Raw genomic sequence first — 21477 nt, forward strand, 5'->3', positions numbered from 1 at the left:
AGTTTTACACCTGGCTGGGCAGGGAGGATAGGAGTCTGGGCTGTAAGGAAACCTGTCGTTTTCTGCTGGTCTTCGTGACAATCACATGGCCCAGCTGCAAGAAAGGGCTCAGTTTGTTTGGTTGCAACTGAGTGGGAGTGAAACAAATTACAGTGCAGGAAAATTGGTAGAGAGTTAATTTATTTTTATAACATTTCTGGAGTGCTTCTTTAAAGAAGAAATATACTGCAAGTAATATTTATGGAATGCCAGCTTCTTTCCCTTCGTGCGTGTTCCATTTTTCTTTTTGACCAGTAGGTGTCACTAGAGAATCATTCATTAGTACCCAGGAGCAGAATAAAGTAGGACACTGTATCCAGCACTCACAGCTCCATAACATTAACCTCTGCAGGTCTTAATTGAGGGCATAAAGCTGGAATTATGTCATTACTTGTGTAATTAGATCAGTTTATTATGTAATGAGTCACAGTAATGTGGATACATTAGAGCAGATCAACAAGACAGAAGCTTGAAGCAGTAAGTGCACATACCTCAACTTCGTTAGTCCATGACTCTTGAGGTGATAAGGAAATAGGCACGTAAAAAGCTTTGCTGCCAAGAACACAGGAGAGTTTAGTTTATTATCTAAGGGCCCTACCTGTAGACTGGTGCTCGTGTACAGAGCAATGATTTGTTTGACAGGTCAAACCAGTAGCCGACTAATATACAGGGCGATGTAAGCCCGTTTGGCCAGTAATCACCCAATGTAATAGGGTCCTAATCAGATCGTGCCAGCAGTGGGAACCAGTGTGCAGATGACCCCATAAGTCACAATAATGATGGGTGTTTTACCTTAAAGAGGCACTGTCATTGTTAAAAACTTTTCATATATTGCAGGACTCATAATATGACATTTCACAATATTCACCTGTTAACATTTTTTTTTAATTTTCACCTGAAATTCAAGCTCAAAATAGCCGCCACTAGGGGTCGCCTGTCTTTTAGCCAGACAGACTAGTCTAGATTTTACAGCATACTGGATAAAGTATAGCATACCGGTATCAAGTATAGGAGATTTCTATTGAGTGTATACAAAACTACAGATAAAGGATGTGTGGACATGCTGGGAGCGGTAGTTTTACAACAGCTGGAGGCAACACTGCTCTAACACAGTTATTTACAAACATTGCTGCTTCAGTTGTTACTAAACTACAACTCCCAGCATGCTGAAATAGTCAAAGCTTTCTCGGACTCCTGAATGACAAAGAAGTTGATCAGACATTCAGGAGTCTGAAAGATGAATGACACACAGTGACAGCTATGCTGATTACCATCCAGCTTTACTAGGAGAAGATAAAACAGATAGAACATGTATTCATAAAAATGCTGTACTTTTATCTAAAAAATCCTTGCACTAATTTTATAAAGATCTATTCTTATATTTAAAATTTTATCCTGTTATGAATTCACCATAATATCTTCTGATTACTGCAGGCAAGCTCCAGGTATCTTCCTCTGACACATGACACAGCATAAAACCAGAGAGGAAAGGGTTACAGAGTAGAGAGTACTGATTGGCTCACTGCACAGGCTTGCTCCTGTGAGGGAGACAGACTGACACGCCCCCTCCAGCCTGCACAATGAAAAAGTAACTCACCAGCAGATAAATGCTTATATCTCTGGATATATAGGTCCGAGACACAAATATTATATGCACATGATCAGGATTGGGTCCTGAGTAACATATCACTTTTTTGCACTATGACAGGTACGCTTTAAGGCGTACATACAGTGAGAACTGTATGAGACTTCCGGCAAAATCCACAGATTAAATGCATGTAGTCTTGCGCAAGTCTGAGGCATGAAAATATAAGCATGTAATCTGCCGCCCGAGCCATCACTGAATGTACATCTGAAAAAGGGTTGTCTGGGCAGAATGTATTTTATATTAAGGAACCCACACTTTCCTTCCTTGACGTGCTTCTGAGTTTGGGGACATGACGTCACGGCCGATCAGCAGCCATGTTCCATCCCAGCAGCTGATTGGCTGAGCGGCTGAACTCGAAAGGGAGACTAAGCAGGGACCAGAGTTCTGTGATACCGGCAGCGGAGTGGGAGCGAGGAAGGTAAAAAAGTTATAAATATATATCAAAATACACTCTGCCCAGACAACTCCTTTAGGGTTTCCATGAGAATAGTCTACTTGATTTATCTCCATAGATTCTGACATGTTTTAGTGACACGAAAGATAAAATCAAAACGTCCCGGGAAAATACGTATCTCCTATCCACATGATTTATTGTATCCGAGAGATCTTGGAAACAAGTAAGAGAACCTACCAAGTATAAATTTGCTATTAAACCTTGTGATTTACGCCAAGCTTTCGCATTACCACCAGTACATACCATATTTTTATCAGGGACCGCTTGGGATACAGAGGTTCTCTGTAACATGGACTCCATCTCCTTCTGTTTTTCCTGGAGCAGGTTCTCCAAGTCAGTTTTCCTCTGCAGGGAGCTTTTAAGTTGAGCGTGGACAACAGACACTTTGCGTCGTAAGTCTTCATTCATATTCATGAAACGGGTCAACTGCTCCTGTAGCTGTAAAGTGCGGGGAAAACAAATGTCAGCTATTTACACAATGTGGACACAGTTTAACCATAAGAAAAAATAATAATAAAAATGGAGAAGAAACATCCAGCCTTCTTCCTTCTCTTACTATAAAAAAGGAATGAGAATGTACACCTCTCTGTATGAAAATGCAACATCTAATATTATAAAAAAATGCATTTGTGGTTAGGCCCCCCCTTTACATATGTGCGTTGTCCGGCGGAGTTTCCATCTAGCACTGTATTTAAAGCAAAAAAAAGCAAAGCACTGGAGGGAGACTGATTGCAGAACTGATTCCATTTATTTAAAAATTGGACAGGTTACAGTCATGCGGTGTCTCAAGTTGGACGCCGGGCAGTGGAAAATGTTGCATGGGCGCTGGATAGGTCAGCACATCTTGCCGTGTTACCCTGTCCGGCATGCACAATTAATAAACACCAGATCCTAAACAACTGATGCTGGGTTCCGGGTCCATGAGCCATACATAAGTGAACCCAGCCTTAGATGTCCATCACAAAAAAACAACATCTAAGGGTGCATTCACACCACAATTGTTCAATACAGTGACAAGATCTGGCAGGGAGATGTGAAAACCAGGCAAACCCCCTTTCCCAGCCTGACCCGGCCAGCATCTCATTTATTTGAATGAGCGGACCGGAGTCAGATAGTGACTCCGGTTGGCTCATTTTTGCCCCGTATCCAGTTTTGTGACCGAACTGAAAACCGTGGCATACATTCTTTGGTAATTGTGTATGCTCACCGTTTCCTATGAGGTGTACATGCACGGCAGTTTGAGCAAGGTGATGGTAAAGTGGTGCAGCCTCTGGATCTCGAAGAACGCTATATTGAGATTATATATATATATATTTTTATCTCTCTCTCTCTCTATATAATATATATATATTTATCTCTCTCTCTCTATAATATATATATATTTATCTCTCTCTCTCTATAATATATATTATATATATATATATATATATATATATATATATATATATATATATATATATATATATATATATATATATATATATATATATATATATATATATATATATATATATATATTATATATACATATACACACACACACACACACACACGGCCAGATCCACCAACATGACATGAAAGGATGGCTGAAAAGTTTCATTGTCGCCAATAAACAATGCATTTTGAGATGGCTACTCTCCTCTTTATCAGATGTGTATGGCTGCTCGGAGTTTTCAAAGGAGATGCCAGTTCTGTGATGATAAATCACACGCTTAACACCATCTTAACCAAATAAGTTTACCTTGAACATGGAATACTGTTTGATATCATTAGACCACATAGACCTTAGGCCAGGGTTCCAGTAATCCATGTCCTTAGTCTGCTTGTCTTAAGCAAACTGTTTGCAGGCTTTTTTGTACTTCATCTTTACAAAAGGCTTATTTCTGGGACGACAGCCATGCAGGCCAATTTGAGAGGCTGACCACCATCCCCTTAACCTCATCCGCAATGCTGATACATTCATGCGTGCATTTCCCCAAAGATAACCCCTGGATATGACGCTGAGCACTTGCACTTTGGTGGACCATGGAGAGGCCTGTTCTAAGTGGAACCTGTCTTGTGAAACCGCTGTATGGTCTTTCCCCCCCGTGCTGCAGCTCGATTTCAGGGTCTTGGCAATCTTATTATAGCCTAGGCCATCTTTATGTAGAGCAACAATCCTTTTTTTTCTGATTCTCAGAGTTCTTTACCAGAAGTTTAACATAGCATAATTGCAAACAATATTATAGAGCGTGAGAGCGATAACACCAAGCTTATAATACCTGCTCCCCCACTCACACCTGAAACCTTGTGACACAGTGGAAGAAAAGTGGCTAATTGGGCACGAAAATGGCAGCCCCCACTATACGAAGCTTAGATTATTATTTAACAGATAAAGATTAAAAATACAGTACATACCGTATTTATCGGCGTATAACACGCACTTTTTAGGCAAAAATTTTTAGCCTAAAGTCTGTGTGCGTGTTATACGCCGATACCCCCACAGGAAAGGCAGGGGGAGAGAGGCCGTCACTGCCCGCTTCTCTCCCCCTGCCTTTCCTGGGGTCTAGAGCGCTGCTGTCGGCCCTTCTCACCCCCTGGCTATCGGCGCCACTGCCCGTTCTGTCCCCCTGACTATCGGTGCCGGCGCCGATAGCCAGGGGGAGAGAAGCGGCGCCGACAGCCAGGGGGAGAGAAGGGGCAGCGGCACCCATTGCCGGCGCCGCTGCCCCGTTGCCTCCCCCCATCCCCGGTGGCATAATTACCTGAGTCGAGTCCGCGCTGCTGCAGGCCTCCGGCGTGTGTCCCCTGCGTCGTTGCTATGCACGGCGCGGCACACTGACGTCATGAGCCACGCCGTTCAGCGCATAGCAACGACGCCGGGGACGCACACCGGAGGCCTGCAGCAGGGCGGACCCGACTCAGTTAATTATGCCACCGGGGATGGGGGGAGGCAACGGGGCAGCGGCGCCGGCAATGGGTGCCGCTGCCCCTTCTCTCCCCCTGGCTGTCGGCGCCGCTTCTCTCCCCCTGGCTATCGGCGCTGGCACCGATAGTCAGGGGGACAGAACGGGCAGTGGCGCCGATAGCCAGGGGGTGAGAAGGGCCGACAGCAGCGCTCTAGACCCCAGGAAAGGCAGGGGGAGAGAAGCGGGCAGTGACTGCTTCTCTCCCCCTGCCTTTCCTGGGGGTATATCGGGGTATACACGCGCACACACGCACCCTCATTTTACCATGGATATTTGGGTAAAAAACTTTTTTTACCCAAATATCCTTAGTAAAATGAGGGTGCGTGTTATAGGCCGGTGCGTGGTATACCCCGATAAATACGGTAAATAAGTGAAGGGTTCTTTTTAAGATCAGAATGTTCAATGAGCAGCTACAAAAAAAAAAAAAAAACACAATCCAAGTCTACGGCTCTTAGGGTCAGAAATAACGCGGATGATTAATATAGATCGGCCATACTAGTGCTTACATACAGGAAGCTTCTTCTGGCGGAGCCTCAGCTGTCTCACCCTGTCTGACATGCACACACTAAAAAGTGTACAGGATTAGTTTACTGCCACTTAGTCATATGATGTATACAGTCCAAATAAAAAAATAAAATAAAAGGCAAGGTTTACGGCTACTTCTCACTGTGTAACCTTCACTCGTAAAATGATGACTGCAATCTGTATTTGTACATATTTGACATCCCTTTATTTTTTAGCCCAAATCAGGAGTGGGTGCAATTATAATTATTCCATTATAACTTTAGTTTTTTAATACAAAAAAAAAAAATTATAGTAATATATTATATATAAATGAGGCCACCTTATCGCGGTGGGACGGTCCAAGCTATTTGACCGCCGGCAGAGACAAATTTGCGAGCTAAGTGCCTCACTATTTCATAGTTTCACATTTGCATCTATTACACCATAGCTGTATAGCTCTCCATGTTTTAACTGCATATTCATGTTTCACCTATATCCTTGCGCTGGCAGTGTGCTCCTGCATTCTTCTGTTGAGAATATTATAATATATATATATATATATATATATATTTATATATATTTATATATATATATATATATATATAGTAATCAACCATTGAGATGAATGGGATCCATTCATTTCAGTTTCTCAGACTTTAGGATCTGAGGAACAGAACTGGAAAAAAAAATGATATGAATCCAACCTAAGCTTTAGTGCTATAAAAAATAAAAATAAAAAAATAAAAAAAAGGAAGTCAAATGGTTAGTGTAAGGATCGTGTGTCTGCCTGTGACCAGTATTCTGACATGAGAAGTTATTTGGGCAGATATAAAAGAATTAAGGAGCAAAACTGTTTTCCTTTACCAAGGTTTCTTAAGGTAACGCCAAGTGTGTGTTTACATAGAGTTTTTTTTAATGCATTTTTGACATAGTGATCAGCATTCTGGGAAGTGTGTGTAGCCTGTGACTTCACCCAAGACTGGGATCTCCACAGGTTTAAATGTTATTTCCGCCTCTCTCTTCCTTGCATTATTTATCACCTCATAACTTACTGTGTCTCCAGCATTACTGCCCCTTTGCAGTTTGGTTGCACTTGAAAGTTTGGATTCACTCACCCTAAAGTAGATAAACCCTTTAATTTATTTAATCAAATTTATAGTGGCTTCCCTATGTGCACAAAGTTTGTGTCTACTGCTGTATACCAAATCTGTATTCTTTGTATACAACTAAACAGTCTGATGGGGTCCGACCGCAATCTCCTGTATGGGGCTCCGGCTCTGCCCAGGAGCGGCATGTCAGGACCTCCGCCCAAAGCAGGGGCCTCCATGCCCCCTTCATATACCACAATGGGAGAGCTGAACGGCTCTCCCGTAGAACTATATGGATGTGGCGTCAGGTGGAGATCATGGGGGGGGGGGGGAGGAGTTCCCCATCAGTCAGGCCCCTGTTCAAAAACTTATCCCCGATCAGCAGGATAGGGGATAGGGCTGGGCGTTCTACCGAATATAGTTTTTTTTTTTTCTCTGACGGTATGAATTTTGCCCCATACCGCTATACCGGTGGGCCCCTCCCCCCGCCCATGAATGAATTACAGAGCCCACGGCTCCGCTCTGTCAGGGGAGAGCAGGATGAGACTCCTTATCCCCGCTCCCTCTGCAGTTTCAGGCCGGCTCCTCTCTGCAATCAGAGCCAGGGGAAAGCGCAGAAACTACATCCCCTAGCTCTGATATTTCCCAAAGCCCTGAGCCGGCTCCCTGCTCCAGTCCACCTCTCCCCTCTCTTCGCCTACTTCAGGGAGTGTTCATAACAAGCGCCCACTCCCCTTGGTCCTGCGGCGTAAGGCAGAGCATTGCGTCGCATTTCTTCTAGTTCCGGCGCCCGCTCCTGAGGCCTCTAGTGCACGCCGCAGGACCGAGGGGAGCGAGCGCTTCAGGGGCCGACAGACCGCCTGTGAGGGGGCCTGCAGATCTTTGAAAGAGCGGCGTTACCCCTCACACAACGCACGTGAGCTGCGCCGCTGCTGCTCACTGTTCTAAAGTGGCCGTGGCGCATAATAGCGCAGTGGGCACTTTAGATCAAAATTTCAAATTCCCTCCTGGCGGAAGCGTCAGCATCGTGCGCTGAACGCTTCCGCCAGAGAGGATCCTCTGTCCGGGTGGGAAGTGCCCACCTTACTGCACTGATGACAGGGGCACTTCCCAGCAGCCGCATCAGCGCACAGGTGAGGAGGAGGGGGGGTTAATGGAGGCAGAGGGGGTAATGGAATAAGGTGCAGGATAGGATAAATGAAAGGATCAGGGGGGTTAATGGGTGCAGGGGGGTAATGGAAGCAGGGGGGTTAATGGAATGAGGGACAGGATGGGGTGAATGGAGAGATTTTCGCTGCCCTGACTCCTCATCCCCTGTGGTGCAGAGCTGTGATAGACAACAGTGGGGAGTATACAGTAAAACGCTGTTTCCCCAACTAGTGTGCCTCCAGCTGTTGGAAAACTACAACTCCCAGCTCTAATAGTGGATACGTTTTCCACTATGACATCTCCTTTAACCATTTTAACACACACACACACTGCCTCTAACTGCCGGATTCTTTTCAATGGTCACAAAGTGGCTCGCAGTAATCTCAAAATGGTATGTATCATGAGCAAGTCTTTCCAATTAGCCACATTTTCCAGTTAGTCAGGAGACCCCCCTACCCCCATGATCCTGACTTGTCGCCAAAAAACTGGTCTTGGGGAAAGTGGATCAGGCAAGAAATATTTTAGCTTTCTTTATCTATTGTTCCTGCAGTGATCAGGCTGCTGCCAGAAAGTCTATGTGCACCTTATTTCTTTCTTCCCACTGAAATAAACATGAATGCTTTGCTTGGCCATTTAGATCTCTGAACAATAAAGCTGTAGCTTGTAAACTATCTACCACGGCCTCAAATACACTGCTCAAAACAATAAAGGGAACACTTAAACAACACAATGTAACTCCAAGTCAATCACACTTCTGTGAAATCACACTGTCCACTCAGGAAGCAACACTGATTAACAATCAATTTCACATGGAACAGACAACAGGTGGAAATTATAGGCAATTAGCAAGACACCCCCCCAATAAAGGAGTGGTTCTGCAGGTGATGACCACAGACCACTTCAGTTCCTATGCTTCCTGGATGATGCTTTGGTCACTTTTGAATGCTGGCGGGGCTTTCACTCTAGTGGTAGAATGAGACGGAGTCTACAACCCACACGAGTGGCTCAGGTAGTGCAGCTCATCCAGGATGACAAATCAATGCAAGCTGTGGCAAGAAGGTTTGCTGTGTCTGTCAGCGTAGTGTCCAGAGCATGGAGGTGCTACCAGGAGACAGGCCAGTACATCAGGAGACGTGGAGGGGGCCGTAGGAGGGCAACAACCCAGCAGCAGGACCGCTACCTCTGCCTTTGTGCAAGGAGGAGCACTGCCAGAGCCCTGCAAAATGACCTCCCGCAGGTATTGTAGGGAGGTCATATGGGCACGTGGAGGCCACACACACTACTGAGCCTCATTTTGACTTGTTTTAAAGGACATAACATCATAGTTGGATCAGCCTGTAGTGTGGTTTTCACTGTGATTTTGAGTGTGACTCCATATCCAGACCTCCATGGGTTGATAAATTTGGTTTCCATTGATAATTTTTGTGTGATTTTGTTGTCAGCACATTCAACTATGTAAAGACTAAAGTATTTCATACGATTAGTTCATTCATTCAGATATAGGATGTGTTATCTTAGTGTTCCCTTTATTCTTTTGAGCAATGTATACACTACTTATCTTAATACTGTCTGCAAGGATGAACAGGTCTACTTATCCTATGATCTACACAATTTACAGACTACACATCAAATGTTTCCAGCCCATCAGAATCCCTCTCATCTTAGCCAATCTTTAGATAATTTGCACTTGCAGTTAACTAGACCCTAAATGACAGCTTATTAGAACTTTTTTTTACACACACATTCATTATGACAAATAATGGCTTATTAGCAGGATAAATGAATTCCATGATGACTTATGTCACTGCAGACTTATGTCACTTCATTGCAGGCGTATGCCACTACAAAGCTATAGTGCAGACTGACAATTAGCCATAGGGCCAAAAAGGAGTACACTTACAAAGGGGTCAATAATGGGAAGATGAGAAAGGCTCTTACCGCTTCTGTGTCCCTATTCTTCTGCTGGATCTCATGTGTCAAGGATCGGATTTCGTCCCTCTGTTTGTCCACAACTACCTTCAACTTCAGCATCAGATCTCGCTCTTCCCTTGCTGCACATTCTTAGTAAGGGGACACAAAGTACAATTCAATGTAGCCAAGATTGACAGGGACAAAAATAAACAAAGAATTATAGCCGAATATAGATCCTAGAAATGAAAACTTATCAGTAGGTGTTGAAGTTTCTTCCCAACAGAAGTTTTTGAAGGGTTTATCACTACCCCACTATGTTAAGTCTGATCTGACCATGATCGAGATGGTTTCTCTTTCTATCATGTTTGATGAAATGCAAAACACCCCTAGTACATAACCCTCCAGCCTTATACAGTACTCCATTACCAATGGCTTACAGTACTGATGACCAAACTATATACCCTAATCTACTGTTACACCTTAGGGTAGGAACCAATAGTACAAGTTGTTCTGAGCCTTTAACCCCTTAAGGACGGAGCCCATTTTCACCTCTAGGACGAAGCCCTTTTTTGCAAATCTGACCACTGTCACTTTAAACATTAATAACTCTGGAATGCTTTTAGTTATCATTCTGATTCTGAGATTGTTTTTTCGTGACATATTCTACTTTAACATAGTGGTAAATTTTTGTCGTAACTTGCATCCTTTCTTGGTGAAAAATCCCAAAATTTGATGAAAAAAGTTTAAATTTTGCATTTTTCTCACTTTGAAGCTCTCTGCTTGTAAGGAAAATGGATATTCCAAATAATTTTTTTTTGGATTCACATATACAATATGTCTACTTTATGTTTGCATCATAAAATTGACGAGTTTTTACTTTTGGAAGACACCAGAGGGCTTCAAAGTTCAGCAGCAATTTTCCAATTTTTCACAAAATTTTCAAACTCCCAATTTTTCACGGACCAGTTCAGGTTTGAAGTGGATTTGAAGGGTCTTCATATTAGAAATACCCCATAAATGACCCCATTATAAAAACTGCACCCCCCAAAGTATTCAAAATGACATTCAGTAAATGTTTTACCCATTTAGGTGTTTCACAGGAAAAGCAGCAAAGTGATGGAGAAAATTCAAAATCTTCATTTTTTACACTCGAATGTTCTTGTAGACCCAATTTTTGAATTTTTACAAGGGGTAAAAGGAGAAAATGTATACTTATATTTGTAGCCCAATTTCTCTCGAGTAAGCACATACCTCATATGTCTATGTAAAGTGTTCGGCGGGCGCAGTAGAGGGCTCAGAAGCAAAGGAGCGACAAGGGGATTTTAGAGAGTACGTTTTTCTGAAATGGTTTTTGGGGGGCATGTCACCTTTAGGAAGCACCTATGGTGCCAGAACAGCAAAGAAAAAAAAAAAACACATGCCATACCATTTTGGAAACTAGACCCCTTGAGGAACATAACAAGGAATAAAGTGAGCCTTAATACCCCACAGGTGTTTCACGACTTTTGCATATGTAAAAAAAAAAAAAATAAATAAATAAATAAATAAATAAATAAAATTCACTAAAATGTGGGTTTCCCCCCAAATTTCACATTTTTGCAAGGGTTAATAGCAGAAAAGACCCCCCAAAATTTGTAACCCCATCTCTTCTGAGTATGGAGGTACCCCATAAGTGGACCTGAAGTGCACTACGGGCGAACTACAATGCTCAGAAGGGAAGGCGTCATATTTGGCTTTTTGAGAGCAAATTTTGCTCAGGGGGCATGTCGCATTTAGGAAGCCCCTATGGTGCCAGAACAGTAAAATAACCCCCACATGGCATACCATTTTGGAAACTAGACCCCTCACAGAATGTAATGAGGGGTACAGTGAGCATTTACTCCCCACTGGTGTCTGACAGATCTTTGGAACAGTGGGCTGTGCAAAATTTTTCATTTTCACGGACTACTGTTCCAAAGATCCGTCAGACACCTGTGGTGTGTAAATTCTCACTGTACCCCTTATTACATTCCGTGAGGGGTGTAGTTTTCAAAATGGGGTCACATGTGGGTGTGTTGTTTTTTTTTGCGTTTGTCAGAACCGCTGTAACAATCAGCCACCTCTGTGCAAATCACCTCAAATGTACATGGCGCATTCTCCCTTCTGGGCCTTGTTGTGCGCCCCCAGAGCACTTTGCGCCCACATATGGAGTATCTCCGTACTCGGGAGAAATTGTGTTACAAATTTTGGGGGGCGTTTTTCCCTTTTACCTCTTGTGAAAATGAAAAGTATAGGGCAACACCAGCATGTTAGTGTAACATTTTTTATTTTTTCACACTAACATGCTGGTGTAGACCCCGACTGTTCCTTTTCATAAGGTGTAAAAGGAGAAAAAGCCCCTGAAAATTTGTTAGGCAATTTCTCCCGAGTATGGTGATACCCCATATGTGACCCTATTCTGTTGCCTTGAAATACGACAGGGCTCCAAAGTGAGAGCGCCATGTGCATTTGAGGCCTGAATTAGGGACTTGCATAGGGGTGGACATAGGGGTATTCTATGCCAGTGATTCCCAAACAGGGTGCCTCCAGCTGTTGCTAAACTCCCAGCATGCTTGGACAGTCAATTGCTGTCCAGAAATGCTGGGAGTTTTTGTTTTGCAACAGCTGGAGGCTCCATCTTAGAAACACTGCCATACAATACGTTTTTCATTTTTATTGGAGAAGGGGGTGGGGGGGGGGGGGGGGCAGTGTACGTGTGTATATGTAGTGTTTTACTCTTTATTTTATGTTAGTGTAGTGTAGTGTTTTTAGGTTACATTCACACTGGCAGCAGATTACACTGAGTCTCCCGCTAGGAGTTTGAGCTGCGGCGGAAAATTTGCCGCGGGGAACTCACTGTAATCTGCCGCCAGTGTGAATGTAGCCTGTACATTCACACGGGAGGGGGGTCAAAACTACAACTCCCAGCATGCACTGACAGACCATGCATGCTGGGAGTTGTAGTTTTGCAACAGCTGGAGGCACACTGGCTGGAAAACCCTGAGTTAGGTTCTATGACCTAACTCAGTATTTTCCAACCAGTGTGCCTCCAGCTGTTGCAAAACTGCAACTCCCAGCATGTACTGATTGCGGAAGGGCATGCTGGGAGATGTAGTTATGCAATGGCTGGAAGCACGCAAGTACAACTCCCAGCATGCCAAGACAGCCTTATGCTGTTCCTGAATGCTGGGAGTTGTAGTTTTGCAAGATTTAGAGGGGTTCAAGTTCTAAATCACTGTCCAGTGGTCTCAAAACTGTGGCCCTCCAGATGTTGCAAAACTACAACTCTCAGCATGCCCAGACAACTAAACTGTGGCCCTCCGGATGTTGCTAGGCAACAACTCACCTAGCAGGACCCGGAAGCCGCCGCCGCCGCACGTGGGGGATCCCCGCATGGAGGATCGCGATCCGGGATCCAGGTAGGGACCTTCGGCGCCGACCCTCCCTGGACGGTTCCCCCGTATTGCCCGAACACCGATAGGTGGGCAAAGCGGGGGAACGGAACTTTAACCCCCCCTCCCCCGGTCTGCTATCGGTCGGTCGCTCGGCCGACCAATAGCAGGGATAGGAGGGGTGGCAACCCTGCCACCAAACTCCTATCCCTTTAGGGGGATCGAGGGTGTCTCGGACACCTACGATCCCTCTTATTTTCCGGGTCACCAGTGACCCGTATGACCCGGAATCGCAGGTCTGAATTGACCTGCGATTTGCGCGCATCGCGGTCATGGGGGGGGTCTCAGGATCCCCCTCGGCGATGTGCCGGGATGCCTGCTGTTAGATAACAGCAGTCATCCCGGCCCGATCACCGCTACCGGTGACGCGGCGCTCCCGGAACCCCGCGACGTACATGTACGTCGCCGCGTGCCGTACATGTACGTCGCTCGTCGTGAAGGGGTTAAGAGTGTTTTCTTGCTTGCAGGAGAGTGTGTGGTCAGGCAATAGGCCATGGGAAGGAGAAGGCACTTTGGCAATAAGACTAGTGAAAAAAAGAGAGGGGTTTGGGCAACAGGGTGGCAAAAAAGAAAGCAAATGGTCAAAGAGGCAAAGAGAAGGGCAAGTGGTCAAGAAAAAGGTGGAGGAACGGGCAATTAGGCAAGTGGGTGATAGGATGGACAGCAAATGGGCGGGCAAGACAAAAAGTAGGCATAAAGCGAATGAGAGAGCAAAAGAACAAGCAAGTACAAATACAAGCGAACAATATATGATACATATATGACTATGGTACATGTGCAGGAAATATGGCCTTTTAGAAAAGCATTTTAAAAAGGGATATGCAAAAAAACTTGCTTTAACGTCACTTGTGTCTGGCCCTGGTGCTCTGGTCACCCAAAGAAAGTATATCCTTACTAAAGAGTTTGGTTTCTCCATGCAGGTACAGATAAAAATATTTGACAAAGAAAAAAAAAGAAAAAATAAATAAACTCGTAGCGGGGAAGTGCCAACATGTAGCTGTTGACAAAACTGGTATTTGTGCCAAAACTGCTGCCAACTTTCTGAGGAACTTGCTCTTTGATACCGTAATATCTCTCCTGTATCCCAGAACATTAACATGTAACTTCCCATCTTAATCCTCTCGTTCCTCTCTTTTCATTCCTAATACAGTGGTCCCTCAACATACGATGGTAATCCGTTCCAAATGGACCATCGTTTGTTGAAACCATCATATGTTGAGGGATCCGTGCAATGTAAAGTATAGGACAGTGGTCTACAACCTGCGGACCTCCAGATGTTGCAAAACTACAACACCCAGCATGCCCGGACAGCCAACTGCTGTCCGGGCATGCTGGGAGTTGTGGTTTTGCAACATCTGGAGGTCCGCATGTTGTAGACCACTGGTATTGGAGGTTATACTCACATGTCCCCGCCGCTCCGGACCACCACCACTGCCCTGGATGTCGCCTTCCATCGCTGTTGCCGCGTCCCCGGGGTGTCCCCGACGTTACGGCAAGTCCTCTGCTTCCCCGGCATCCTCGCTCTCCGTCACCGCCATCACGTCGCTACGCACGCCGCTCCTATTGGAAGACGGGACGGCTTACGCAGCGACGTGATGACGACGATGGAGAGCGCCGACGATGCAGGGGATCCTGAAGAGGACGCGCCGGAGCCCTGAGGACAGGTAAGTGATCGTCAGCGGACCACACAGGGCACCGTAAACGGCTATCCGGTGGCAGCTGAAGCAGTCTGCGCTGCCGGATAGCAGTTTATCCGATCGTATGTCGGGGGCCATCGTAGGTCAGGGGGGGGGGGTCACTGTACTCATGCCCATCTTTCTTTTTCCAATTTTTTGCTCCGCTTTCCTTTTTTCTTTATTTGATGTATAAATGTGGTTTGTGTAGGCGCTCATGAATCTCTCTTTGTTTTCATGAACTCATTTCAAATTTATATCAAACATATTGGGTTTATTAAAATTAACATTATAATGAAAATATATTGCACTGTGTCTTATTGTAGATTTAAAGATACCAGAGTTGATACTCGGCTCCTACCTCCCTGGGATTTTGTCTCGGTCAGCTGTACCAAGAGTTTCTGGTTCTCTTCTGTAAGTTGTGACAACTGGTTCTGAAGGTCGTGTTCTTTTCTTTGAGCTTCAAGCAACTTTTGCTCTAGATCCTATGTAAAAGCACAGAGGGAAACCAAAGTTTATAGATCATAAAAAATTATTGGCAGTAAACAGCAGCGTGTATGTAGATATGGATGCACGTAATGTATTCAAATACCATGTAAACACCATAGCAAGAATCCCAATGTGTAGGCAGATGAAATCGCTCATTGACGCTGCACAGAATTCTTTAGGTAAAAAAAAATGAAGACCAATGACCGTAAGGACAGGTGCTTAAGTATAAACATTTTTAAAATCAATGCTATAAAAAAAAAAAAAAAAAATCACCCAAGCTTGTTATCTGTGTAATGTAATGGAAACTTCTTTGCAAGTAAACAAAAATATGCAAGTAAACACTGAAGCATAAATACATTTTATGAGGACGAGAATTCTAGGATTTCCCAGCGCCAACGCAGATGTGCAGAGCGCAAGTTGTTCCTTTACATTACAATGACTCGTACTATAAAGAAATACTAGATAAATAAAAATATTTTCCCGGGAAATGGCGGCTGTTATCATAAAGAACTGTGTTCTACTTTAGGTAATGTCTTCCATCCAGTATGGATAGCCATTTACAAAAAGGTATTATATATGACTACTAGAAAATATAAAGGTTACTCCTTCAGCAGATGCGGCTATAGACCACAAGGACTGGTATCAGAGTCTCCTCCATCCATCTCTACACACAGCAGCTTGCAAATGGCCGATCATATGTAGCATCTGCCATCAGAGTGCAACAAGGAAGCCTAAGGCTGGGGGAGTTCTGCTGAGACTACTGAAGAAACAAGGAATGGGCCTGCTGTGACTACTAAAGAACAGGAGGGGTCCAATCCCACAGAAGAGCTGTGGTGATGAAAGTGTTAATGCTGATCACCTTTAGTGGTCTTACAGAGTGCATGCCTCAATAGGTCAGTGATGTTAGGGCATCAAGAAGGCAACCTGCACAATGTTAGGAGGGTGGTTTTATGGTTACCAATGAGCAGATAATATTTGATCTTGCAGCACATAAATGCCACCAGAAGGTGATCTAGAATGTAACCAGATCAGATGGAGAATACTGAGAATCTGATAATCCCCAGTAAAAGAGATTATGTACATTAAGAGCTGGATCTAATAGAAGAGTTCATTAACTGTCAGATGATGAAATCCTAACCGGACAAATTCAAAAAATAAATAATAAAATATATATATTTTTTTTAAACACACCCACACACTGCATTCAATAGTATACTGTGTGTATCAAAACTAATGGAACAAAATTTCTAACATTTTAAGAAGACCCCAAATCTAACTCACGTGTTCTATAAAGTGCCAGATTTTATAACAAGTTAAGTTGTGGAACAGAGTCCTAAAAACAGAAAGTAACTCGCTGTCAGCTGTATACTGTGCTGTACTGAAGAACACACAGGACATTATAAAGGCCTGTCCACACTGCTGACATTCCATTGGAAGAATATTGCTTGCAGCAGAGTCCCATTGCTTTCGAAGGCATTCTGCAGCTCTGTGCAAACTGGAGAATCGCCGCAGTGGAAGTTTCAAGGCGGAATGGATGTCTGCCCAAATAATGAACATGTTCATTCTTCCCAAATAATTCTGCAGGACTTCATTGTAGTCTATAAAACGGCGCACGTTCGCACAATCCTACTGTTTATGATGTCGCGGGCACCAGCGAAATATCCAGTGTGAATGAACCTCTTGGGGCACCAGTTAGTCTGGGAGTAGAACGCGGCTGTGTGCTTCTCTATTCAGATCCCAGTGATCCTCATCTGATCCAAAAAACAATCAAAACCTTTGACACGTCTCAGAGACATAACAGGGCACTTTAACTATCAGGGTCGCACAAAGGTTTTATCCACTTTTTTATAGATCATGAAGACAAAATCCTTGTTGGAATCCATGTGAAAAAGGAATCTTCGCCATACTTTATAGGACACACATATGAAATCACCTTTGTGTGGTGTTTAAAGATAAAAAAATTTTTTTTTAACTCTGCTGCAGTGTACGCATTCGTGGCATTTCCGAGGCAGAGGTTTCTGCTGCGGAAATCCCAACTCCAGCGTCTGAAAAAGGAATACTCTTGTCTTGTCTATTCCTTTTGTGAATTTCACTCAGTAATGCGTTGCAGTCTATGAGACTCTGCACTTCTAAGTATTTCTGGTTATGCCTCATGTGATCAACCCATAAAATACACTGCTGAAAAAAATAAAGGGAAAACTAAGATAACACATCCTAGATCTGAATGAATGAACTAATCGTATGAAATCTTTTGTCTTTACATAGTTGAATGTGTGGACAACAAAATCACACAAAAATTATCAATGGAAATCAAATTTATCAACCCATGGAGGTCTGGATATGGAGTCGCACTCAAAATCAAAGTGGAAAACCACACGACAGGCTGATCCAACATTGATGGAATGTCCTTAAAACAAGTTAAAATGAGGCTCAGTAGTGTGTGTGGCCTCCACGTGCCCGTATGACCTCCCTACAATGCCTGGGCATGATCCTGATGAGGTGGCGGATGGTCTCCTGAGGGATGTCCTCCCAGACCTGGACTAAAGCATCCACCAACTCCTGGACAGCCTGTGGTGCAACATGGCGTTGGTGGATGGAGCGAGACATGATGTCCCAGATGTGCTCGATGCCTTCCTCTTGCAGGAACTGTTGACACTCCAGCCACACTAGGTCTAGCATTGTCTTGCAATAGGAGGAACCCAGGGCCAACCGCACCGGCATATGGTCTCACAAGGGGTCTGAGGATCTCATCTCGGTACCTAAGGGCAGTCAGGCTACCTCTGGCAAGCACATGGAGGGCTATGCGGCCCCCCCAAAGAAATGCCATTCCACACCATTACTGACCCACCGCCAAACAGGTCATGTTGGAGGATGTTGCAGGCAGCAGAACGTCCTCCATGGCGTCTCCAGACTCATGTCTCGTCTGTTACATGTGCGCAGTGTGAACCTGCTTGCATCTGTGAAGAGCACAGGGCGCCAGTGGAAAATTTGCCAATCTTTGTGTTCTCTGGCAAATGCCAAACGTCCTGCACGGTGTTGGGTTGTAAGCTCAACCCCCACCTTTGGATGTCGGACCCTCAAGCCATCCTCATGGAGTCTGTTTCTGACCATTTGAGTGGACACATGCACATTTGTGGCCTGCTGGAGGTCATTTTGCAGGGCTCTGGCAGTGCTCCTTGGACAAAGGAGTAGCGGTCCTACTGCTGGGTTGTTGCCCTCCTACAGCCTCCTCCACGTCTCCTGATAGCGCCTCTGGACACTACGCTGAAACAGAAAACCTTCTGGCCACAGCTCGCATTGATGTGCCATCCTGGATGAGCTGCACCACCTGAGCCACTTGTGTGGGTTGTAGACTCAGTCTCATGCTACCACTAGAGTGAAAGCACCGCCAGCATCAGCCAGGAAGCATAGGAACTGAGAAGTGGTCTGTGGTCAGCACCTGCAGAACCACTCCTTTATCGGGATGTCTTGCTAATTGCATATAATTTCCACCGGTTGTCTGTTCCATTTGCACAACAGCATGTGAAATTGATTGTCAATCCATGTTGCTTCCTGAGTGGACAGTGTGATTTCACAGAAGTGTGATTGACTTGGAGTTACATTGTGTTGTTCCCTTTATTTTTTTGAGCAGTGTATTTAACTTTCATGCTACTAGGAGAGATCTCTCATCAATTGGCTGCAGAGAAAGGAAAGTGAAACTGCTATAAAGGAAGAAAAATAAAGAACATTAAAGGGTGACTAATGCACCAAACTGTATGTGCGATGGGAGTGACTGAAAAAGCCATTAAGCAGCCAAAATATAAAGATAACAGCAAGCAGCTACATATTAGAGCAGGGGTCTCAAACTCTCGGTAAGAAATTTTGCGGCCCGCTGCACAGGGCCAGATGTAGCTACAGCTCCAGGCCCCTACGTTAAAATAGGCCCAGAGGCCTGCTGCATAGGCTGCCAGGTGCTTGCACTGCATCTTCAGTTGCGACCACGGTCACAGAACACTGACCGCGGTCGCGAGTGGTGTTAATAGAGCTTGTAGGGGTGTGACCTCAGACGTAGACCGTGTATGCTTGTACGTCGGTGGGCGGAGTCTAGCTGCCGAAGGAGGGTGCCGACGTCCCGAAGGAAGACCACTCTGTACAATACATAGAGGTTGGTTTAGGGTGGATGTGGCATGGGGAATAGAAATAAAGAGAAGGGGGTGACGGAGTGCAGGAATAAGGCACAGTGAAAGGGTGTGAAGGCAGTGCAAGATTGAGGAACTGTAATTGAGAGGAAGAGGGGAAGCAGGCATGAGGTACAGTTATGAAAGAGGTGCAGGCAGAAGGCACAGTAATGGAGGGGAAGAGGGGGTGCAGGCATGAGGAACAGTACTGGATAGGAAGAAGGTGTGCAGGCATGAACAGTACTGGATAGGAAGAGGGGGTGCAGACATGAGGAACAGTACTGGATAGGAAGAGGGGGTGCAGACATGAGGAACAGTACTGGATAGGAAGAGGGGGTGCAGACATGAGGAACAGTACTGGATAGGAAGAGGGGGTGCAGGCATGAGGAACATTATTGGATAGGAAGAGGGGGTGCAGGCATAAGGAACAGTAATGGAGGGGAAGGGGGGAGAAGGTGTGAAGGATTGTAATGGGTATAAATTCAGAGGGCGCAGTGTGTGACAGTATTATATTTATAGGACGAAGTGTGTGGCAGGGTTAAATTCAGAACATGATGGGGCATTCAATGTGAGGGGCGAATGCGGCCCAGCCTCCCCCAGCCGATACTTCCAGTGGCCCCCAGATCAGTTAAGTTTGAGACCCCTGTATTAGAGAGCTGCTTCACAGACAAGGGTCATGCCAAAATACTTTTATACATTATATGATCATATCTGGAATTTCAGCCCAGGGCTATTAGAATTAATCATGTATTACAGTTTCAGGAAATACTGTGTTATTTTTATGTGCAATTAAAATAAATCTAATATAATAAAAATGTACAAGCCATTCTCACCAGTCACCGTCACAGATCCCCACGCAGCATGTTTTCATAGTGTGGGAAGAGACCTGAAGACCTATACCAGCACATATACTCCAGGGCATGTGCCAAGCAATGTGTCATTATAGTGGATTCCGTAAAAGGGGCCCGGATATATTATTACAGGTCATAGGGGAGATTCATCAAGACCTGTGCTCAGGAGGCCTTTTCAAAAATGAAAGAAGCGATAAGACTGGTTGTTATGGGCAACTGGTCAACTTCTCCTCTGCACAAGTTTTGATGAATCTCCCCCATAGTCACTAGATTCTGGGGGTTGTTGATCCAGGGAAGGAGTTTCCTCTCTAAAATGAGAGAGACTGGCTTCTACCTCTTTAGTTTTTTTTTGCCACCTTCTATAGCAGAGCGTTACAAACTTTTAATGTTGGTTACACCCCTTTAGACATACATAATTTAGTGACACACTCTTCGCTGTACCAACAATTTCATGCATCACGTTGATCGTCCTATGACGCACAACAACCAATATCCAGTATCTGAATTAGATTTGTGCTGCTACCCCTGTACCATTCCATTACCCTCTTCATCACCCCCTGTGCAATTTCCTTAAAGGAAAAATGCAGCACTAGACTTAACTTTCCCTGTGTCCGGGATACAAAACAAAAAAAATAAATAAAAATAACTAACTCACCTTCCTATGTTCCCTCATTGTGCCAGAGTCTGCGTCCTGTTCCTCCAGTGCTGCTCGGCTCCGTGCTTCTTAGCCTTGGAGCATTACACTGAGGTCAGCATATCGCCAGCAGCAGCGATGTTCCACCTCGGCTGGTGATGGGCTGAGCGCACTTTCATGTAAAGAGCTCAGACCGGCTCCTTACATGACACTGCGCTCAGCCCATCACCGGCCAAGGCGGGACATCGCTGCTGCTGGCGATATGCTGACCGCAGTGCTACGTTCCGAGCCTAAGAAACATGGAGCCGAGCAGCACTGGAGGAACAGGACGCAGATACCGCCGCAGTGGGAGAAATGTAGGAAGGTGTGTTAAAGTTTTTTTTTATTTTTTTATTTTTTTTAGTTTTGCAGCCCAGGCACAGGGAAAGTTAAAAGTTTAGTGCCGCATTTCTCCTTTAACAC

General features: G+C 44.7%; 1 protein-coding gene across 1 annotated transcript in view; it reads right to left on the reverse strand.

Moving 5' to 3' along the window:
* Positions 1-21477, reverse strand: part of RILP (Rab interacting lysosomal protein) — a 45662-nt gene that overhangs the window by 9236 nt on the left and 14949 nt on the right. Inside the window, exons 2-4 of the mRNA XM_056558688.1 lie at positions 15246-15369; positions 9769-9890; positions 2385-2579 (exon numbers count right to left, since the gene is read on the reverse strand). Coding sequence (XP_056414663.1) covers positions 2385-2579; positions 9769-9890; positions 15246-15369 — 441 coding nt within the window. The remainder of the gene's footprint in view (positions 1-2384; positions 2580-9768; positions 9891-15245; positions 15370-21477) is intronic.

This window comes from Hyla sarda, chromosome 2 (assembly GCF_029499605.1).
Source record: "Hyla sarda isolate aHylSar1 chromosome 2, aHylSar1.hap1, whole genome shotgun sequence".
In the NCBI taxonomy this organism is placed as follows: domain Eukaryota; kingdom Metazoa; phylum Chordata; class Amphibia; order Anura; family Hylidae; genus Hyla; species Hyla sarda.